General features: G+C 41.2%; 1 protein-coding gene across 23 annotated transcripts in view; it reads right to left on the reverse strand.

The window, feature by feature from the left end:
- nav3 (neuron navigator 3) overlaps window positions 1-20,047 on the reverse strand; it is a 534,705-nt gene that overhangs the window by 25,757 nt on the left and 488,901 nt on the right. For 13 of the 23 annotated variants that reach the window (XM_055006838.1, XM_055006839.1, XM_055006834.1 and 10 more), the window contains 11 exons: window positions 18,845-19,270; window positions 18,047-18,088; window positions 15,628-15,785; window positions 15,157-15,351; window positions 14,608-14,660; window positions 13,230-13,253; window positions 11,726-11,749; window positions 11,487-11,564; window positions 4,549-4,632; window positions 3,294-3,405; window positions 2,456-2,580 (listed from right to left, as the gene is read on the reverse strand). In XM_055006838.1, coding sequence (XP_054862813.1) covers window positions 2,456-2,580; window positions 3,294-3,405; window positions 4,549-4,632; window positions 11,487-11,564; window positions 11,726-11,749; window positions 13,230-13,253; window positions 14,608-14,660; window positions 15,157-15,351; window positions 15,628-15,785; window positions 18,047-18,088; window positions 18,845-19,270 — 1,321 coding nt within the window. The remainder of the gene's footprint in view (window positions 1-2,455; window positions 2,581-3,293; window positions 3,406-4,548; window positions 4,633-11,486; window positions 11,565-11,725; window positions 11,750-13,229; window positions 13,254-14,607; window positions 14,661-15,156; window positions 15,352-15,627; window positions 15,786-18,046; window positions 18,089-18,844; window positions 19,271-20,047) is intronic. The other 10 variants (XM_055006850.1, XM_055006831.1, XM_055006849.1 and 7 more) reach the window with 6 other exon arrangements.

The raw sequence follows: 20,047 nt of genomic DNA on the forward strand, positions 1-20,047 counted from the left end.
TGTCACCTACGTTACTCAAAAGCAGACTAACAGATTTGGATGAAATATTCAGGGAAGGTCAGAAATGACACAAGGACCAAGTGATCAGATTTTCTCTGAGTGCTTTTCTTGTTATTTATGGTATATGTCCACAGTTTTTAGTAAGCTTGTTGTTGATTAATGTGGCAAATCTATATAAATACAGTACATTATTATAAAGTCTAGTCACAGAATTAACCAGCAAACCACACTGTAAAATACTCTAATCCATTATACAGTTAATTATACAGTGATTAACTGTAATGCAACATAATTATAGTAAATACTGCAATTAACTGTTGAAATGAAAGACTATAGTAACACTGAAAAATTTGAAAATTGCAACTACAGCTGCTAGTATTTTATTGTAATTTTACAGAAAGATTTGTTACAATGTGTGTGGAATAACAACACACCACTTTGTTTGTCCTACTGGCACAAAGCTGTGCATTACTGAAGGGCAAACTACTAATATGTTTCACTGTCCTTCTCCTACCACCCTGATAGCATGACACACTGCTTTTTCTTCCACGCCTCATTCACATATCACTAACCTCACATCAGCTCTGTCCTCCACCCTACACTGAGGTAGAATTTATGCAAATGAATAATGAACGGCTGCTGAAATAAGGTAGCAGTTGGTATTCATGAGGCTGACTTGTATTATTGGGGTGTCGATTAACACGGCAGGCTCGGGTGTTCTATTCCGTGGTGGACTTTGGGGCGGTTAGCATGCATTTGATTCCAAGGGCAGGTGTTTTGCATTGCAGCAGAGACTGAAAACTGACTCTGGTTCTGTGCTGTTTGGCTGAGACAGAACTTCTAATATGTCATCCGTCTGACTCAGGGGCTGCAGCAAATTACAGCTCTCAGCCTGAGACACTGAGCTGCTATTGTACAATAAACAGGAAAATCAGAGAGAAGGGCAGAGAAAGACGAAAGAGCTTTATGGTCGAGGATGCTTTTAGATACATTTGGCTTTTTACCTTAATTTGTACATTTATCAATAGAATGAGAAATAGGAGATGGGTACTGCTTAAAGAATATCTGAGGCTGGAATTCAACTCCAATACAAGACAAGGTATTAAGGAAAGCTTTGGAGTAGAGTTGGAGGAACAGAGATGGATCTCCTGCTGTTTTACACCTCCAAGCTTGACCAAATCCAACTGAGTAACTGAGGGATTAAGAGCTCTTGTCAAAAGTACTCTGACAGCAGATTTTGAGGGAGGTGATTGTTTCTCTTCTGCCCAGACTTTCCCACTTGACACAGCAATTCAACCAGCACTACTCTAACCTCTGGGCAACCGCTGGACTCTTTTCAAGCTAAACTTCTGGATCTATAACACCAGTAGCCACTCTGTTTCTTTTCAGCCTAATTTGCATGCTACTGTCGCTGAATATGAGTTTCCAAGTGCGTCTCCGACAATAATTGCAACATGGTTGACTCTGCTTGACCCTCTGTTAGCCCTCAACCCTGGAAGGTACCTTAGCCACTTGGCTGACATGCTCCCAGCCCTGTAACCTAGCAACGGTGTCATGATGGCGCATTGTGGTGAAGCGAACATAGTTTTCAGATTTTGCAGCACACCAAAGACTCTCTGCAATCCTCAAATGTATCCAAATATGAGTAAACACTTGTGGACTGTGAAGGGACAGAGTAACTCAATCCATTATTCACTACCCGACTCACTCACAGAAGCTGCAAACACTCACTTTAACACTAAAAGAAGCAGAAGTGGACATTAAAATATAATGACATATGCTGCCATTGATCATTCTGCTTCTGATTAGCAGTTGTGATCAAAGAAAGAGGAGCTACAAACAAACCCTGTCCTCTGGAGCTCATGCAGGTATATTAAGAGCATTCAATGGATTCTGCACTTATATTGCAGGAATTTAGCTGAACTGCTTTTCATAGACACCCCAAAAATATCCTTTTTTAATGCAAAGAAGACATTTAATCTTTGAATGTGGGCATATAGACTATATCTACACTAGTTTTACTGACACTGAATAATGCATATACTTCAAAGAGGCTTTTACTGTGAAATCCACCTTCAACAATGTCTTGATATCTCAATATGGAAATATAAGGCTTCTGATATTTGCAGCATCTGAATGAATAGACTAGATATAAGGACAGCCGACTTGCATAATCTCCAGCTACCTTAAAGTGGCAAAGCGTGAAAATGTTATATGTTTTATATGATGCTGGATTTTTGGGCATTTTACATAAATCAGCAAATGCTAGCCTAAAATAAATCAACTGAAGAGTGAAAATAAGCTTTCTTCTTACATGTTTTTCTACTATATAAAGAACAATTCTGGACCAGGCACGCTGTTTATGCCGGTGCGTATTTTGTCCATATTTGGACTCAGCTTCACTTTGCAGTTGTAGCCTCACGGCTATGTTTGCTTCTGTGTTTTCTCCACCTACCCAGCTCTTCTTCTTCTTCTTCTTGTCTTCAGCGTCTTTGCCCAAGCTGCCCATGCTGGAGTGACTGGCTGTGCTGTTAATACTGGACATACTTTCTGATGAGTGCTGCCGTCTAATCCGCAGGTCTGGAAAATACAGACAAAATGTTTCTTAGAGTGCTTCAAAACTGAGCTGAGTGCTGTGCCAACATTTATCAGCCGGTATGTTATTTTTTCTTTAAAACTAAGGCCATCATTGGGGGAAATAATCCATGATAACCTTTTAGCATATTGTAACTGAAGTAATCTGAGAGGAGACTATACTACTGCAGCTCCTCTTGCTTTCAGGCTTGAGAAAATCTAACGGGTGGTGTGAGACCTTAACCAATAACAGGTGAGAAAGTTTAAAGAGCAACAAAGAACAATGTGGTGGCTTAAATGGATGACTTTCACTAAGAAGCTGGGTGAAGTCAGAAGTAAATGTTAAGATTTAGCTTGACTATTTTTGAAAAATTTGTGCCTCTACTTTCAGATTTTGTTGCTTTTTTGGCTTTTTCAAATTTCTAATTATGCCAGCATTGATGTTTTTCTATTTCACCCTCTGCTAGGTTTGAATAAGAAGCTATGAGGAAGCCGGATACTTGAAAAGGCAATTATATAAAATCAAAAACTCGTCGGATTCAGGCTGTTTTGTTGACTAATCAAGGCTTTCCAAGCTGACTTATTCAGCACAAACGCTTCACTTATTAGGGGCTCAATTCCCTGTGGGGCCAATCAGGATAACAAAGGCACCAACTCTTCAGATGTTTTTTTTTTTTAGGGAAATCTGGTCCAGTGCTCCCTGTTGGTTTCTTTATTACCTTTGTGGAGGTGGTCCGGGCCATTTAGTGCCACCTGGATAGCTGTTTGGGCATCTGTGTTCTGAGTCTTCAGCGTCTCTATTGTTTCCCTCAACTCAACCAACTCAGATTCCTGGAATGAGAAAAAGACAGAGAAAACAGGAGTTCCGTTTTTAGCTTCAATGTTTAGAAATTGCTGACTTGAGCACAACAAAAGTTGCTTTTGAGGAAATGTAATCTTTGTAGTCAAAATAAAAGTCCAGGATTGATGATGGGAACAGGTTATTATTAAAAAGGATGACGCACCAAAAACGGCTGGAATCAACATATTAGCTCCGTCGCTGTGAACAAGTTCCTAAATCTGGCATTGATATGGCTTTCAGCGGAAGAGAACGAGAGAAAAAAGTGGGGGAGGGTATTCTGAAGAAGACAGGAGTCTCACAGATTTGCCCCAAAGCCAGCACCACCTGCTTAGAATAAAAAAAAGCTGTACTCTGTCGAACCAACGCGATCAGATAGAGGGAGTCTCCTATTCTGCCTTTCCCCAAAACCCACTGAGGGCTACAGATAGGGTTTCCGCTTTAATTAAAAGTTAGGATGGCCTTGTTTGACAAAGGCATCCCACTAGATCCCAGTCTGCTTTAATTTATAGAGGATTAAAAAGCTGCCAGGGCTCGTCAGCCTTCTGTGTGTGTGTGTGTGTGTGTGTGTGTGTGTGTGTGTGTGTGTGTGTGTGTGTGTGTGTGTGTGTGTGTGTGTGTGTGAGAACAGAGGGAGGCATTCATAATCTGTGACATCATTGAACATATTGGTGCTTCTGTATGATCAGCGTTTCAGTGTCATTCGAGCTCTTCTGAACCCCCAAGTTCAGGGAAAAATAGAGCCGAGAGCTGAAAAATGCTTGATAATTTATGGAGAAAACACCGCTTTTGAATGGATTTTTTAGCCTTAGCTTCCTTCCCTGTGATGCAACAAGGTTTGGAGTTCAAGCAAGTCCAATAACTTTGGTTAAGGTTAGCAGTGATGTCAGAAAAATAGTCAGGCAACAACTAAAATTTTAACTTTGGTAGAAAACCTCTCACATGAGTCAGGGACTGAATCTTGAAGATAAAAAAAACCCATTACTCCACAAGCACTGACCTCCACATTGTTACTTTCCACTGAACTATTTCAATGTCACACAGCTGCCCATTTCTAATCACTTCTCCTCCCTGTAATTCATTCACCGTGGGCTTCATATACAGTACATTTCAAATTGAGGACTAAGCTCTGGTACCTTTTGTTCAGCGGTCATGGTGAGGCTCTGCAGGCGGCAGGTCATGTTACTCAGGCTCTTCTCGAAGGCTGCCACCAGGTGAGCCTGCAGACATGGGGAGACACAAAAACGCAGTTCAGCTGCTGCAGGAATGTAAGTTAACATGTTAAAAAAGATCCAAAGCCAAAAGCACTTTTACGATGGCAAAACAGTTTTATTCTCTTATATGAAAACTGCAAGGCTCAATAGCTCAGAACTGACCACAAGATGAATTTGGACTAAGCTCAGTCAGCATAACAACAGCAAATTATCACTTGCTTGTGTATAAATCAATAGTTATGTTGAATGCTTGGGAAAAAAAGATCCCTCCCTTGAAGAAAAGAGCCTCCACAGAGAATTAATGACTTGGTCTGCTGGTTGGCAACGATAGCTTTGAAGTGCGGCTTCGCTTGAGTCAAGGCTGACTGAGGACCAAACCAGGCTGGGTGTGGAAAGTTTGTTTGCCCATCAGTCCAAAGACTCTGACTGTGGCCTCCTGAAGAGGTTCCCAGTGTGCTATAAAGAGCTGCTGCTGGGATATCTGGCTTAAAAAAAACGTAGCCACTCCCTTTGAATCCCTCTCAGATTTCAAGGGCAAATTCACACCATGCATGTTGAAAATGACATGTTTGAACGGGGAGCATTTCGTGCCACTTCACTGTTGCATCATACTGCTGTGAATTAATCATCATGAATTCGCTCCAAAGACATCCGTCTGAACTAACAGCACCAAGAAAACACTGAGAAAGCCCTGACAAAAAGATGTGGCACACAGATCAGAGCAGGGCTGCCCTCGCTGACTTCATCTGTCAGCTGGAGATGCAGCAGCGACACGCTGAAGGATGGCAAATGTTTAGCAACGTCACGCCATCTGCTCTGCTGAACCTGTGGTTTGTGTATGTGTGTGTCTGGATTTGTTGGTGCATGTGTGCTTTGTTTGGTGAACTGGTGAGGCCTTATGTTCAGGCTGCATGTACCTTTGTGTTCATGTAAAAATGTGAATGTGTATGAGGTTGCGTGTGTGTGTGTGTGTGTGTGTGTGTGTGTGTGTGTGTGTGTGTGTGTGTGTGTGTGTGTGTGTGTGTGTGTGTGTGTGTGTGTGTGTGTGTGTGCTGCCAGCTCATCCTGAGACACCTGTCAAGCCTGGTGTGTCACAGAGAGGTGGGCAGCCTGCCCAGACAGATCAGACAATCTCTGCTCTGCACATGCACACACACATGCACACACACATTTGTATTATTATATTTTGGAGGAATTCCATTTACTGAATTCAATTGCATTGGCTCCTATTTATGCAGTATAACAGGCCTGACAGAATAAGAAGATTGTGAATCCAGAAATGAAGACACACACAGAGCAGCACCCTGCACTGCCTCCTCCACTCTGTGTCCCTGGCTCAATCAACGTAGGTCTTGACCTTTAGAAATGCCAACTGTTCCAACGCATCCCTCTATCTCCGCATCTCTTTCCAACTCCACCTGTGAGCTCCGACTCATCACCCCCCCAGCCCACCTGTCCGGCCTGAAGGAGGCGCCGATCAGACTCGAATGCGTCCCAGGGCTGAACCATCTGTCCTGCTCCTGGGGCACGAGCCCGGTGGCCACGCCTGGTCCCTGAACCCCCATTTTTCAGAGGACTGTCCTGATCTTTAGGTGTGGGGTAGAGGTTGACGGTCGGCCAAATCAGAGAACTGTCAAAAGTAGGCAGCATCTCAAGGGCGTTTAAATCTAATGGACAACGCCCAGTCACGACTACAGTACCTACTGCTGGGTTCCATCCTACGGTAGACTACAGCAAGAAGAAGAGGAGGAAAAAGTAGGAAGGAAAAGAGGAGATAATGAGGGAGGAGGAGAAGGAGAACAAGGAGGGTTGGGGAGGGGAGAGCAGCAGCAAGGTCAGGGTGACACAGTGAAGGGTGAGAAAAAAGAGGAAGGAGACTGAGAAAGGAGGAGGGGCGCCTAGGTGAACTTTTAAACCCGATTTAATGTCAGCCAAAGCGGGAAAACTGATCCTTTTCACAGCTAGAGGAAAATACTGAGTAATACTTTTGCCCCCCTAATCCCTTTTACAGGATGTTGGTTTTGCTAATGCGGGTCTATTTTGATCAAATACAACCAAAACCACATTCACAATTAATCAAAATGATGCCTACAGAGTGTGCCTAATCCCACTCGACAGCGCTACGGCAAATATGCTTTTAATCTCCGCCGTTTCCTGTGAGATGGTGGTCAGGGGGATTGACATATCTTGGAATAAATTAAGATCTAAATTCAACTGCAGAATACAAATCATGATAAGTATTTATGCAGTGGCGCTACAAATGTGACCGGATCAGATGAGCTCAATCACATTTTGACAGGAGATCCATGCAGACAAAAATGACACTTCCCTCTGCAGGCTTAAAAGAAACCTTTAGCAATTATTACAATGTTGATTTTATGACTTTTATCATTAAAGTGTAGGTAAAGGATTATATGCTTCTCCGTATATACCTCAACATTTTGATGCTTGAGGCTGCTCTTTACACCCACAACATAATGTCAAATATGCATTAAACTGAAGTTACACCCAAATGGAAGTGACCTTTTATTTTACACACTATAAAGAATAAATGGCAAAGGAATAAAGAAGTAAGATGTCGAACACCATCAAAGCGACTTTAAAAATCTTCAATTTTATGTGCACATCAAGGCCTTGTGAGTGTAAATGAAGGAACATCACTTTTAAAATATACTGTGCTTGCATGTTGAGGGATACTTGTGTATTCTGGTTTAAATATGTAATCACCTGCTTATGTGCAGGTTTATGCACACGTATATATTTCTATATGTGACGGCGTGGGCTGAGGTGATGAAGGGAAGATTCTGGCATGTCTCACACACTCCGCACTGAGTTTTGGACTGTGGGTGGAGAACATCTGAAGGCTCCTTACACTGATATTTACATAGAGTCACACTCCCCACAGGGAGGAAGAGACAAGCTTATAGCAGCAGCAGCAGCAGCCCACCACACTGTCATGTAGGTACAGCTCCAGAACAACACAGCCAGAGATGTGTCTGTTTCTAAAAAATAAAATAAATAAAAAAATTCAAATCTCACTGGAGTACGAGCTGCACAGCACATATGGCTTTCTGTTGTGCTAGAGTTTACATGTGGCTTGGCACGGTAAGGCGTGACACTGGCAGCCTTTTATGCTACCTTTACATTTGGCACTAATTGTCCCAGTAGAGGGCTGGTCAGTGTCAACAGCACATATGGTGAGACACTGGAACTGTGATAAACCTTTATGGAGACATCACTCAAATAACATGTCAGCAATCACTTGGAGCTCTGCTGAATATTGTTTTATGCTTTCAAATGTAGTGATACTGAGCAACTGTGTCCCCATGAAGTAGTATTTCTTTACAGTTTTGCAGAAAATGTACACAACCGTTCAAAAGTTTGGGGTACTTAGAAACGTGCTTTTTTTTTTTTTTTTTTTTTTTTAAAAGAAAAGCATTTTTTCCCAATGAAGATATCATTAAATGAATCAGAAATCCAGTCTAGACATTGTTAATGTTGTAAATGACTATTGTAGCTGGAAACAGCTGATTTTTAATGGAATATCTCCATAGAGGTACAGAGGAACATTTCCAGCAACCATCACTCCTGTGTTCTAATGCTACATTGTGTTAGCTAATGGTGGTGAAAGGCTCATTGATGATTAGAAAACCCTTGTGCAGTTATGTTATGTTGTAAAAGTGAGAGTTTTCATGGAGAACATGAAATTGTGTGGGTGATCGCAAACTTTTGAACGGTAGTGTAATAGTTAGCAACTAATTGATTAATAGTTGCAGGTCTACTCCCAGATCACCAAATGGGAAATTTTGTTATTAAGGTTAAGGTTAACGTATTTTCTTCTGCAATAATTTACTGTAATATTACAGTTTTTAGGGTTTCGGCATCCACAGTAGCTGGTTTGGGAAAATTGACAGTTTGTTTTAATATAGAAAAGGTCTATAGTGACTTGAGACATCATAACTACTAGTTTTCTCCAAATTTAACCAGTACACATGCTGCCTGAACCTAATCACAAACAAGAGTTAAACACAAACCCTGACCTTCGCTTTTCTGCTAAACCTACCTCTTCTGTTGCACATCATAAATGAGGTGCTTTAGTCGTTTAAAAAAACAAACAAAGCATAATTCAGCCATTGATTAGACATCAGTGAAATGTAATCGGAAAAACCATTTAGCACATTACTGTGGATAATGATGCTGCCTCAAGAGGCTTTTCCCTCACTGTAAAAACATGGAGCTGCACAGGCACTGTAAGAGTCTGAGATGTTCACAACGCTGCACGCACTAAATGTGGGTGCAAACTACCCACAGCAGGCTGTTGTCACTGACAGACTTGACACCTGTGACAGTGACTCATGTCTTTCAAGGCCTCTTTAAATCAAGATTCTAAAGTGGCTTCATTGCTGGTGACATGGATTGTAAAGCCTGAAAATGTAGCACGCTGTGATGTACAGTCATAGCTGAGTGTACACTGCTTCATGTCTGAGTCACTACCACTCTCTGTATTATAAGCACGAGCTGTATTGGGGTAGCTAATTTAAAAACACAATTACTCATTACAAACAGTATCTGTAATTGAAAACAAATCACAACTGTAAAAACCTGCTGGTGAGTTTGAAAGGCATGTTATCTTTTTTTTTAAAAAAATCATCAAAATGCCACCAAAAGTCAGAGCCAGAAACTGTAACAGAAAGAATTTGTGAATTTTAAACTTTACCAATGCCAAGGTCTGTAAAATACCTATATATGAGTCTCCAGTGCTGCTAACACCTGTGGACCGTTGGAAAAATGTTGTACATGTAGACTGTAGGTTTTTTAAATTTTTGCCCACTGTACTGCCACAACTTTTATGTATTGTTTATGTATAAATTTAGTACATCTGCAAGGCAGGGGAACAACTTAACCTTCCTTCTTAATAGTTCCCACTTTAGTTTTGTTGTTGTGGAGGTCAGGATTACAACACAGATGTATAAATGAATGTACATTCAAAATCATTTCTAGACAAGTTGTTTTGATCATAAAGTAAAATACTACATTGTTCAGTTCCAGATAGCTGTGACTAAATGTTTTGTGCCTTTACAGATACATTGATCTGTAAAGTGTAATGTGTAAATGATAAACTGAGGCATAATGTTGCTGAAACTGTACCTATTTTTCTTAAGGAATTTCAGTTTGTTGATAATGTTTTGCTAAAAGATAGTTCATTAACTGTGAACATTTTCAGAATGTACTTTTTTGCACTAAAACAAATGGAAATATTTGGAGTTGTCTTTATTTATAGGTCATTATGATGTGATTTTACTGGTTCAGTCCACTTGAGATCAAATTGGGTTGAATGTTTCACCTGAACTAAAATGAGTTTGACACACCCGGTTTAACAAGTACTTTTGGAAATGATCAGTGTAGGATTTAAGAGGAACGTGTGAACAGGCTAGTTAAGGCACAACATGGGATTCAGAAAAATTCAGAAAACATATTGTCAAAGTACTTGAGCATTACTGCATTATCTAAAACTGTAATCCCACAAAGTACTTGTTAGTGAAGAATGTATTCATCTCACTGTGACACATTCAGTAAGTAATACTTCTAAACACTGGTATTTATGCATTTAAAGTAAAACTTTAAACATTGCTGGAAATGCTGCTGATGTACTTTGTGCTTTTCCATATTTTCACAGTTCTAGTGGATGAAACTGAATGGACCGATATTATCAGGTGTAATATTGTTGGTATTATACCTGCCAATCTCTGCTATGTTTGATATCTGATAACTCAATATATGGCATTTCTGCAGTCTCAGAGTTTGATGGTAGAAGATTTTAACTGTACTGAAAGAGCTGGGGAATGAATCAGAAAGCAAAAACCTCTGCAGAGAACTGTCATTTTGCTGAAGGGTTTAACTATCACACAAGAAAGATTCAAACATAATGTAGCCAAATGATATTTTAAATACGTATGAATCATTTTGTCAGAATTTGAATGTAAAACCGCCACGGCCCCAGACACAAAGCAAAGGAAGGCTGATTTAGAGTAAAGGTGAATTATTCCTTTGGGCACCAAAACATAAACAGAGCTGTTCCACTGTAACTCTTCTGTAAAGTAATATGTTCCTCTTCCATTTGTCAAGTTTGCCAGCACTTCAGCCTTCAGTTTCAGCTTTGCACAACTTTGTGATCAAAGCGTGGGACTGAAGCGAAGACCCCGTCTGCCTCCACGCTTGATCAGGCACTTGGCATCGAGTGTGTGTGTGTGTGTGTGTGTGTGTGTGTGTGTGTGTGTGTGTGTGTGTGGAGCCCAGTCAGATGCTGAAGTTTGTCGATCTATCTGCATCCCAGCTCAAAGGCTTTGTCTGGGGGTTGGAGGTCTCTGTATCTCACTCTGTTTCACCCACGCATGACGCACTCCAGTCTAGATTCACTTATCCTCATCTCCCTGTTCTCTTTCCTCAGCCGTCTATCTCTATTTGATTTTCTCTGCTTGGCTGAATTCGGGAGAGGCTCCTTTTCTCACTGAAACCCCACCGGCTGAGACAAAGGCAAAGAGAAAATCTTACGATACACACACACAAGTGCACACAAGAAAACATCCCATCAAGGGACAAGACCACAAAAACACACACACACACACACACACACACACACACACACACACACACACACCAACCAAATCAAACAACTAAAAGCCTAAATACATGCATGGTGGCTTCAAACACAGAGAAAAGGAATTAGTGGGCGTCTTAAAGATTTATATTCCTTCCAGAGCTTCGATAGGCGATGCTTTCTATAAAAGCTCTTTGACAGCAGGTTATCATGCAAATGAGCCGCTTGTTTTGACGGCGTCGTCTGAAGTAAACAAACTCACGTTGGCAGCCAGCTGAGACGTCAGGGTCGCCACCTTCTCCTGAGAGGCGTCCAGCTCCCGGCGCAGCTTTCTGATTTGCTGGTTGGGAAGAAAAGAGCAGAAGTGAATGTTTGGAAAAAAAAACATGATTGTGTTGAACTTGCAACTCCCATGTTGGTAACTTGGATGTGAAAAACTGTGCAGGTACATGGTGTAAAAAGACACTGGAGTGAGTGTGAACATAAAGAGTGGGGGATTACCGTGGAATTTTGGACTGTTTGGCCCTTGATTGAAAAGAAAAGAGTAAAAATTAACACTATGTTGCATGCCTCCATCAAACAGCATGTACTGATGTGGCTGGAGAGACAGAGGTTATCAACAGGCCACAGCACTGGTTTCTTCATGGTTAGACGTTAAGCAGCAAAGCAAAGGGATTAAGACAAGTATTCATATTCTTGGTCAAACAATATTTGCAAATACCTGACAGTGTTTCTTAAATAATAATCCTTGTGCCAGATGTCTCAGTTTTATCAAAGTGGACAACACAAGTGCACAAACACTAAGTTCTTTCGCACTGGAGAGGCTCATGCTTAGTTTAGGAGTGTTGAAAAAGTGCTTTTTTTGGGTTGCTTATTTTTGGAATATAATTTGCCAGTATGAATTACTATGACAGTAATATTGACGAGACATTTGCAGATATGCTAACAATGAAAAAGAGAATATTGTTTTCAACACATTTCATTAGCTGTTTTGACATTTTTTGAGGTAAGATGTGGATTTTTCCTCAGTTGAGAATCCTCAAAAAAACCCAGTGGAATCGTTTTCAACCTTCCTTTGGACCGTCGTCCGTGGCAACATTTGCAGCACGTGATTCAGAATAGACACACTTCTGAAAAATGAGGCTACAAATCAAATGTGTGTCAGTGCACAGTCAGTGTGGTCCATCATTGTTAATATGCACTGACTGAGCTGTCCTCAATGATAAAACTCCATCCATCTGGCTGGAATAAAACAAACAGCACAACGTATTTGCTATTACTGTTTGATCCAAACTTGAGCACTAAGAAACAAGGACAGACTCTAACAGAAATCAGAAACTTAAACTATAAAGCAGGAAAATCAAAGAAGAATCAGTGATAAACTGAACAGGACTGTTGAAAGAAAAAAAGAGCCAAAAGTTGGGGCATGCGTATAGTGTCAGTTTCTGTAATGAGCAAATAAATAAGCTATGTAGCACAGTAAGGATGTGCAGTTATTCATGGTCAAGATGAAATCAATGTATGATTATAAAAAGCAATGTAACATAGAGTTAAACTGATTCACTGGAGAACTCGATGCCATCTTATCCATTTTATACAGCTGTATGCTTGTATAATTTTCGATTGAAATTAATTTGCAACAAATATCACTGTTTGTGCTTTGATTGACACAGACAGACAGTCTCGCTGCGCAACAGAAAGACACACAAACATAAAGACACTCGGACACAGCAAAACAGCCGGCAGGCAACAAAGGAAAGTACAACATGTAAGTGACATGTGTGGATGAATCCCACGAAAAGCAAAAATCTAATCCAGTAGGTAACAAGCTACCCTTGAGCTGCTCTTAGCAAGGCACTTACCCTCACCTGCAGAGCTGCTCAGCGGTTGTACCAAGCAGCCTCAAGGTCTAATTGACTTGAACTACTTTAAAGTACAGAGGAAAGGCGCTAAAAGGAAGCAAACATGCAGACAAACAGATGGACACAGTGTTCCCTCTCCTTACCTCTGAGTGGGCTTTTTCCTCCGTCTGTAACAAAGAAAGAAATGTTTCATTATTGGCTCTGTTTGATGCATTCAATCTTTTAAACATACAGCATGAGACGCTTTTAAATGCAAAAGCTGAAAATAAGGTGATGAAGTGAAATCAGCCAAAGTTGAATTAAATTGAGATTAAAGTGACAGAAAACATCAATGGCGGTAAAGTGGATAAAATCTAACAGAAAACTAAATGGGAAACGGTTTATGATAACCACAAAACAAACCAATTAAATTGACCGGAGGGAACACTTTGTAAACAAAACTATCTCCGTCATTCATCCAGGCCTTTGCTTTGCAACTTGCAAGTGCAGCTGGAAACAGGCAGGAGTGTGTGCTAATCGATTCTTCTTCCTGAAACTAATCTGCCGCCTCACTGAACGTGACGACTGGAGCGCTGCCTGTGCCATTAGAACAACTGTCCAGCATCTTATCTGCTGGAGGTACTTAGGAGGCATGCAGCTGTGGAAAGTTATTTTTCTGCCTCTACAGAAACAGATCAGACGCCGCTGACTTAGAGGGAAAGTGAGACTGAATACTACATTGCATCACTGGGGAGAGAAATGCTTTGATTTTCTCCTGACTTTTCTCAACAGAATGATTTCAGGCATAACTTTTCTACTCTTTTTAAACATTTTCAATGGAAATTACATTTAAAAAAATTTTTTAAGATCACTTTAACCTTGTCGTAACTGGGAAAAAAATAACAAAATCAATTGGCAACAAATGTGTTGACAAATAAAGAATCCTTAAAGCCAGACTTCCTTTTATATCACCTGATGTGCCCACCAGTGCTGCTGAAGCACACTTGTAATGACTTTCAGCACATCAACAATGAGCATCTACACCTCGCTTTTCACAATCCTTTTTATGTCTCCTCCACTCTTGCAGTGTCAGATTGATTTTTTCAAACCATAATCCCTCTAAACAGTGCCCTCTTACTGTGTAGCTGCCAAAAGACAGGAGAGAAGAGCTGCTTGAAATAGCAGTTGATAGCATCAGGACCTAGGTGGACTTATTTTGGCCTGGTTTTCTGTGTAAATGGTATTAGTTGCTGAACCCCTCTTAGATTAAGAGGAAGATGTTGACACTATTCAGAGTTGAGTGACTGAATTATCTGTGGTAAAATTTATATAATGTTTATATACACTTTAATTTAAGTGAATATTTCTGGCAGAAGGGGAACAAGATGTGATTTTAAGAAGGATTTGCGTTTTACATGTTGGATTATGATCCTCATGAAAAGAACAATGGCCAGTTTTATCCTAATTTGGTATGTTTGATATTAGTTTTTGTTATTATTGGTGGTGTTACTGGGTACTCGATAAAATGCCAAACCTACTTACCGCAGAGTACAATGATGATGTGCTGGAGACCAGAGACAATGAAGAGCCATGGACTATAAGAAAGAGACAAGGAACAAGTGAGTGTTAAACTTAGACATAATGCTACAGATACTGTTCACAATCACTTCTGACCTTGAACTGTGTGTTCACACTGTGAGCTGAATCATTTTAAATGTTTTCTAAATATCATTTACTACCGACTGATCAGCAGTTGTTGTGCTAACTTATCCAGATGATGTAACATATGAACACCTTTAAAGAGCAGTGGAAAAAAAGCATGATTTGTCCGTTAAAAAGTTGACCTCTATACGGATGCAATCAATGCCTCTTACATCACCCGCAAAAAGATGGGAAAAGAGTGACCTATCAACTCAGTCACTCACAGAATGAACACACAGTGAGAGCTCATTAAATGTGGTATTAAAGCACTCCATGGCTGATGGGACTTTGCTTTGGTGAATGTGGTGGTTAAATTATTTCTAACAGCTTCTCAGCAGGGAGGTTGGGTCACTTTTGGAGCAGCGATCATTTAAAGAGAGTGCGTCTTACCTTCGTCAGTGCTGTCTCTGAAGGAGCCAGAGCGGCTGATGGCTCGCGGTCTGTCCTCCAGGGAGGTTGCACTGCCACCCAGTGGGTGACCTTCGCCGTACAGGTCAAAGGAGTCCTGGGCAGGGATGCTGTTGGAGCGGCTCATGCTGCTGCTGCCTGGTGGCAGATTATACTGGCTGATGTTGGTGGGGCTCACTGCACAGAGGGGAAAAGAAAACCAAGATCAGTGTTAGATTCTCTGTTTGTTACATTTACCCTGTTAGATTAGTATGTGTTAAATTCATTAGTAATCAATCATTTATGCAGAACCCACTTAAAGCTGGATATTAAATAATGATCCGCTCAGATATAATCGATTCCTGCATGAAAGAAGGATTTATTTAACCATGTAGTATTCTATAACGATCTTTTTAAGATTTACACACATTTTGCATACAACAATTAGAGTTTACTCTCTTACTGTCGACTCACATAGGTTGGAGTAGTGGTATTTTCCAGTGGTGGTACAGGAAGCCCCTGGAGGAGACAGTGGAGACTGACTACCAGTGTCCTGAAGGCCTCCCGTTGAATGAGACCTCAACCACTCCTTCCCTTCCTCATGGGACGTCTGCCGGGAGGACGGAGGGTACCTAAAACCCACAAAAACACCGTGAACTCCAGACAAAAGTGAGTTTTTTAGAAGCTCAAGTGGTGTAGTTCTGTGGTAGTGAAGCTACACAGCAGAAGCTTGTGAGGAGATGCTAAAACAGACATGCAGTCATACCACACATGCATGCTTCTACACACTCTCAGTCATATATATAAATATATATATACACACACACACTGCTCAGGCTCAAAGCTGCCAAATGCACAGACACTGCCATTCATCGCTTCTTTCCCCAACTCTAAAGTAACTTGGCAGCAGAAGGCCTCCTTATCACAACGCATGACAATCGGCCATATTTAATCCTCTGAGGATGATAATTGAGTTTGCACTCATCCCTTTTCAGCGGCGTCTTCCTTCCAACGCCCCCATTACTACGCTTGTCACATCTGACCCTGCTCCAGTCCTCTGCCTGAGCTTCGTATTCTCTCCACCAGCAAACGGGTGTCTAAGAGTGAACTGAATGGCATGACGCCACAGCATTCGCCTCTCACTGCACTTGGAATGGAACAGACTTAAGTATCCAAGGGTCAGCGTTTGACTCTTTATAGTTGGTGCTAACAAAAATGCTCATAAGCAGGACCAACCCGCATATTTACTGTATGTGATTAAAGGGGGCACCTTTGAATCTAAGCTCCTCTTGTAGGGAATGTAAAGATCTGGAGCTATTTGGCACATATGAGAGGAAAACAGACAGACTGTTGAGAGGAAAACACTGCAGTCTGAACTGAGCATCACTTCTTGCAGGCATAAAGCGCAGTATGAGATTAGACGCTTGCAGGCTCCAAAAGAGCATCAACACCAAATGCCATCAAAATGAAAGAATGGTCTGAAACCAGCATGCCCCTTGCAGCCTTTCTGTAGCAGCACTGTACAGTCGGCTGGAGAGGCTGTTCCCTGCATAGACTGGGCCACTGTGATGAATGGCTAATCTATTTCTGTCTTTGTCCCGTTAGTCCCAGCTAAATTCAAAACATTCATTCTACTCCCCTCCTTCAGCTAACAGAGCAAATGTTATAGGGAGGTTTAGGCCATTTTAAGGAGCTGAGGAAGAACTGCTCTGTCATCGTGGCTAACTTTGCATGAGATGGGAGTAGGATTATGATACAGACAGAGACATGCAGACAGATGGAAAAACACACTCTCACCAGAGACAGGTTTCATAATGTAATTAGTATTTTTGCCTCAAGTAAAGACAGTCAGAAGCTAAGCTGGATTTCAGAATCTGTGGTTTTAGGATTAGGTGAAAAACATAAAGGTTCATCAGACAAATTTTAGTCCAGCAGTGTGAATGCTGAATCAGATAGTCACGAGATTTTCTATAGATTGCTGGTCCCATACATTCAGGCATAACTACTCCTTCATTAGTACCTGTTTGCATCTATCGAACTACGTTAATTCTTTTCCCGCCATTTTTACTTTACATTCAGTTGGCATAAATTTTCAAACCTTGTTGGAGCACCGACGCTACCATTCCAAAGTTTGGGATCACTTAGAAATGTTATTCTTTTTGAAAGAAAAGCAGTTTTTTCCAATGAAGATAACATTAAATGAATCAGAAATGCAGTCTAGACATTGTTCATGTGGTAAATGACTATTCTAGCTGGAAACAGCTGATTTTTAATGGAATATCTCCATAGAGGTACAGAGGAACATTTCCAGCAAACATCACTCCTGTGTTCTAATGCTACATTGTGTTAGCTAATGGTGTTGAAAGGCTAATTGATGATTAGAAAACTCTTGTACAATAAAAGTGCAAATTTTAATGGAAAACATGAAATTGTCTGGGTGACCCCAAAGTTTTGAACAGTAGTGTATCTGAATCTGTCTCATTTGTCTTTTTCACCATTCATCCATCACTTTAAGCTAACAGTTCGAAAAATGTATTTATTCTTTTTAACTGACTTAATCAGCTTCTGTGGTAGCTTTTCAACTAAGTGCTTATAACTAGCTGACTAAATATGAGGACACATATTTTGTTGAAATTGTCACTTCTGTTTTAGTTTAGCTTTTCCACACTCTTTCCATGCAACTGCATGAGTACGTTATAGGACACAGGAATGCTTAGTTGGGAATCACTGCTATAGATGGTGCCACACAATGCCACATGTACAACAACATGGAAAACCCGTCTGACATCAAAATCCTTACTGTCATGCAAATATAAAGAGTACTTATGATCTATGTGAGTGAATAAAAGAAGAAGAGTTGAACAAATGGGATCTGGCTGTGAATGTGTTGTACCTCAGGCCCTTTTTGGGAAGTGTGTTTCTGTCAAGAGGCATGCTGTTAAAACACAGAGGATGAGCGAATTAGATGAACACCAGAAAACATTTGCTTTTGTGATCCATGAGAAAAAGACTTGGAAAAAGAACTGCTCACATTTTACAAACTTGATTTTTGACAGACACAAAGACATACACAGTGGAGAAAACAATTTGAATAAATCTCAGCACAACAGACGACAAATATATAATACAAGCAGTATTTAAATCGATTGTTTCATTTTTGAGACATACAGCTAAACTAGTAAGGGAAAATAAATGTGTGCTCTGCTTCTATGTTCTGTGATGTATTGCATGCAGTGTGTGGACAAAACAATGGAAACATCCTGAAAAACATTTCTTATGGGAATGCACGTCTGAAATGATTTGAATTTATTGTGGTATTTTTTTCTGCCATGACTTTGGACCCAACACTGATCCTGTACTGTAAAACTGTCAACTGTAATGTTGATCTCAGAAATGCTAAGACTGGTATCTGGTCAGTACATTTTGAATTTGATTTGTGAAATTGTTACTATTTTTGCAGATTTTTTTAAGTCCCAAAACCATGCCAGAAAAAGAAACTTAAATCCAACCAAACTGTGTGCTGGATGAGTGAATATTTCCTTCTCATCACTGTTATTAATCATTATTATTATTAATTTTTAGGCTTCTTCTGCATTGTATGTCTATATGTTAGGGGGATACACTTTTTTGTCTCTGTTCTCAAATGAAACAATGAATACGATTCTTCCCAATCGTATTCCCTGTTACTCACCCCTCAGACAGGGTGGACTTGACACTGCCGGTTCGTGTAACCTTGGGCCCATGGTGGCCCAGCGGCATATCAATGGACTCAGAGCTGGTGTGCAGACTGGTCATGCTTTGGCAGCTCAGTGTGTCCTTGCTGCCAGCTGATGAGCTACAGGCAGGCCAGGGCCGAGCGTTGGAGGGCAGGGAGAGGCCAGAGGCCGGGCTGGAGGCCGGGGAGTCAGTGCACAGATCTGGGGTTTTACCGTACAGTGGGCTGCTGCCACCGCTCAGGCCGCCAGCGCTACCCAGGCTCCCCGTGCCAGAGGAGGGCGAGTCCAGACTGGCTTGCCTCGCCAGTGTGCCGTGGGGGCTGCCCAGTATTGAGGGGCACTTGCCAGAGTCGGGCGTGCCCGGAGAGCTGGCCTTGCTGCTGGCTTTGGTGCCAAACAATCTGAGGGTAGAGAGGTGGGTGTAGTCATTTAGAAATGCTCAAAGAACAAGTGATGAGCATCTGCAAGATCCAAACTGGAAAATAAAGAACTTTGGGTTGGGGTTGAGAAAGTGGATTACATTGAGGTTATCTCCCTGGCCTAAAGTATGTTACATATAAACTGTATTTCTGCACTGGTCACAAGGATCAAGAAACTCAAGCGTCAATCCAACACAGTGAAAAACAGCTTCCAACACATTCTGTAACAGCAACTTTATACTGCAGATAAAATACAAAGCACACTTCCCAACACATCCCTTGCAGCAAACTCTACCTCATTTCAGCTGTGAACTCTCAGTAATTTACATGGACACATCTGCTTTCACAGCTTTGCCCGTTTCATCCCTGTGACTTTAAATAACCTAATCTGTTAGGCCACTCAACCCTGTTTGCCTTCCACATATGCTCAGACAGCCTGCTACTCTGCCTGCGCCTGTCCCAGTCTGTCATCGCAATCACACAAAATATACAGGTGACACTCTCTTGAGGGAAAAAAAATCTTGAAGAGATGCACATGAAACAGGTTGGCTTGACAGATCGGATGGGACGGATGTTTGGACACGCCTGCCGAACGCATGCTCCTAGTGAGTCAGGGATCGGTGTGCCGAGAAACTTCTGTCTCCTGTCTGTTCTGATCACGACTGCTGAGCTGGATTTGCTTGATCTGAATGAAGAATCATCAGACCTTCATCTTGAGGGTAAAGATATGTTTCATCTGCAGTGGCTTATCACCTACAC

The sequence above is a fragment of the Amphiprion ocellaris genome, chromosome 21 (genome assembly GCF_022539595.1).
Source record: "Amphiprion ocellaris isolate individual 3 ecotype Okinawa chromosome 21, ASM2253959v1, whole genome shotgun sequence".
In the NCBI taxonomy this organism is placed as follows: Eukaryota; Metazoa; Chordata; class Actinopteri; family Pomacentridae; genus Amphiprion; species Amphiprion ocellaris.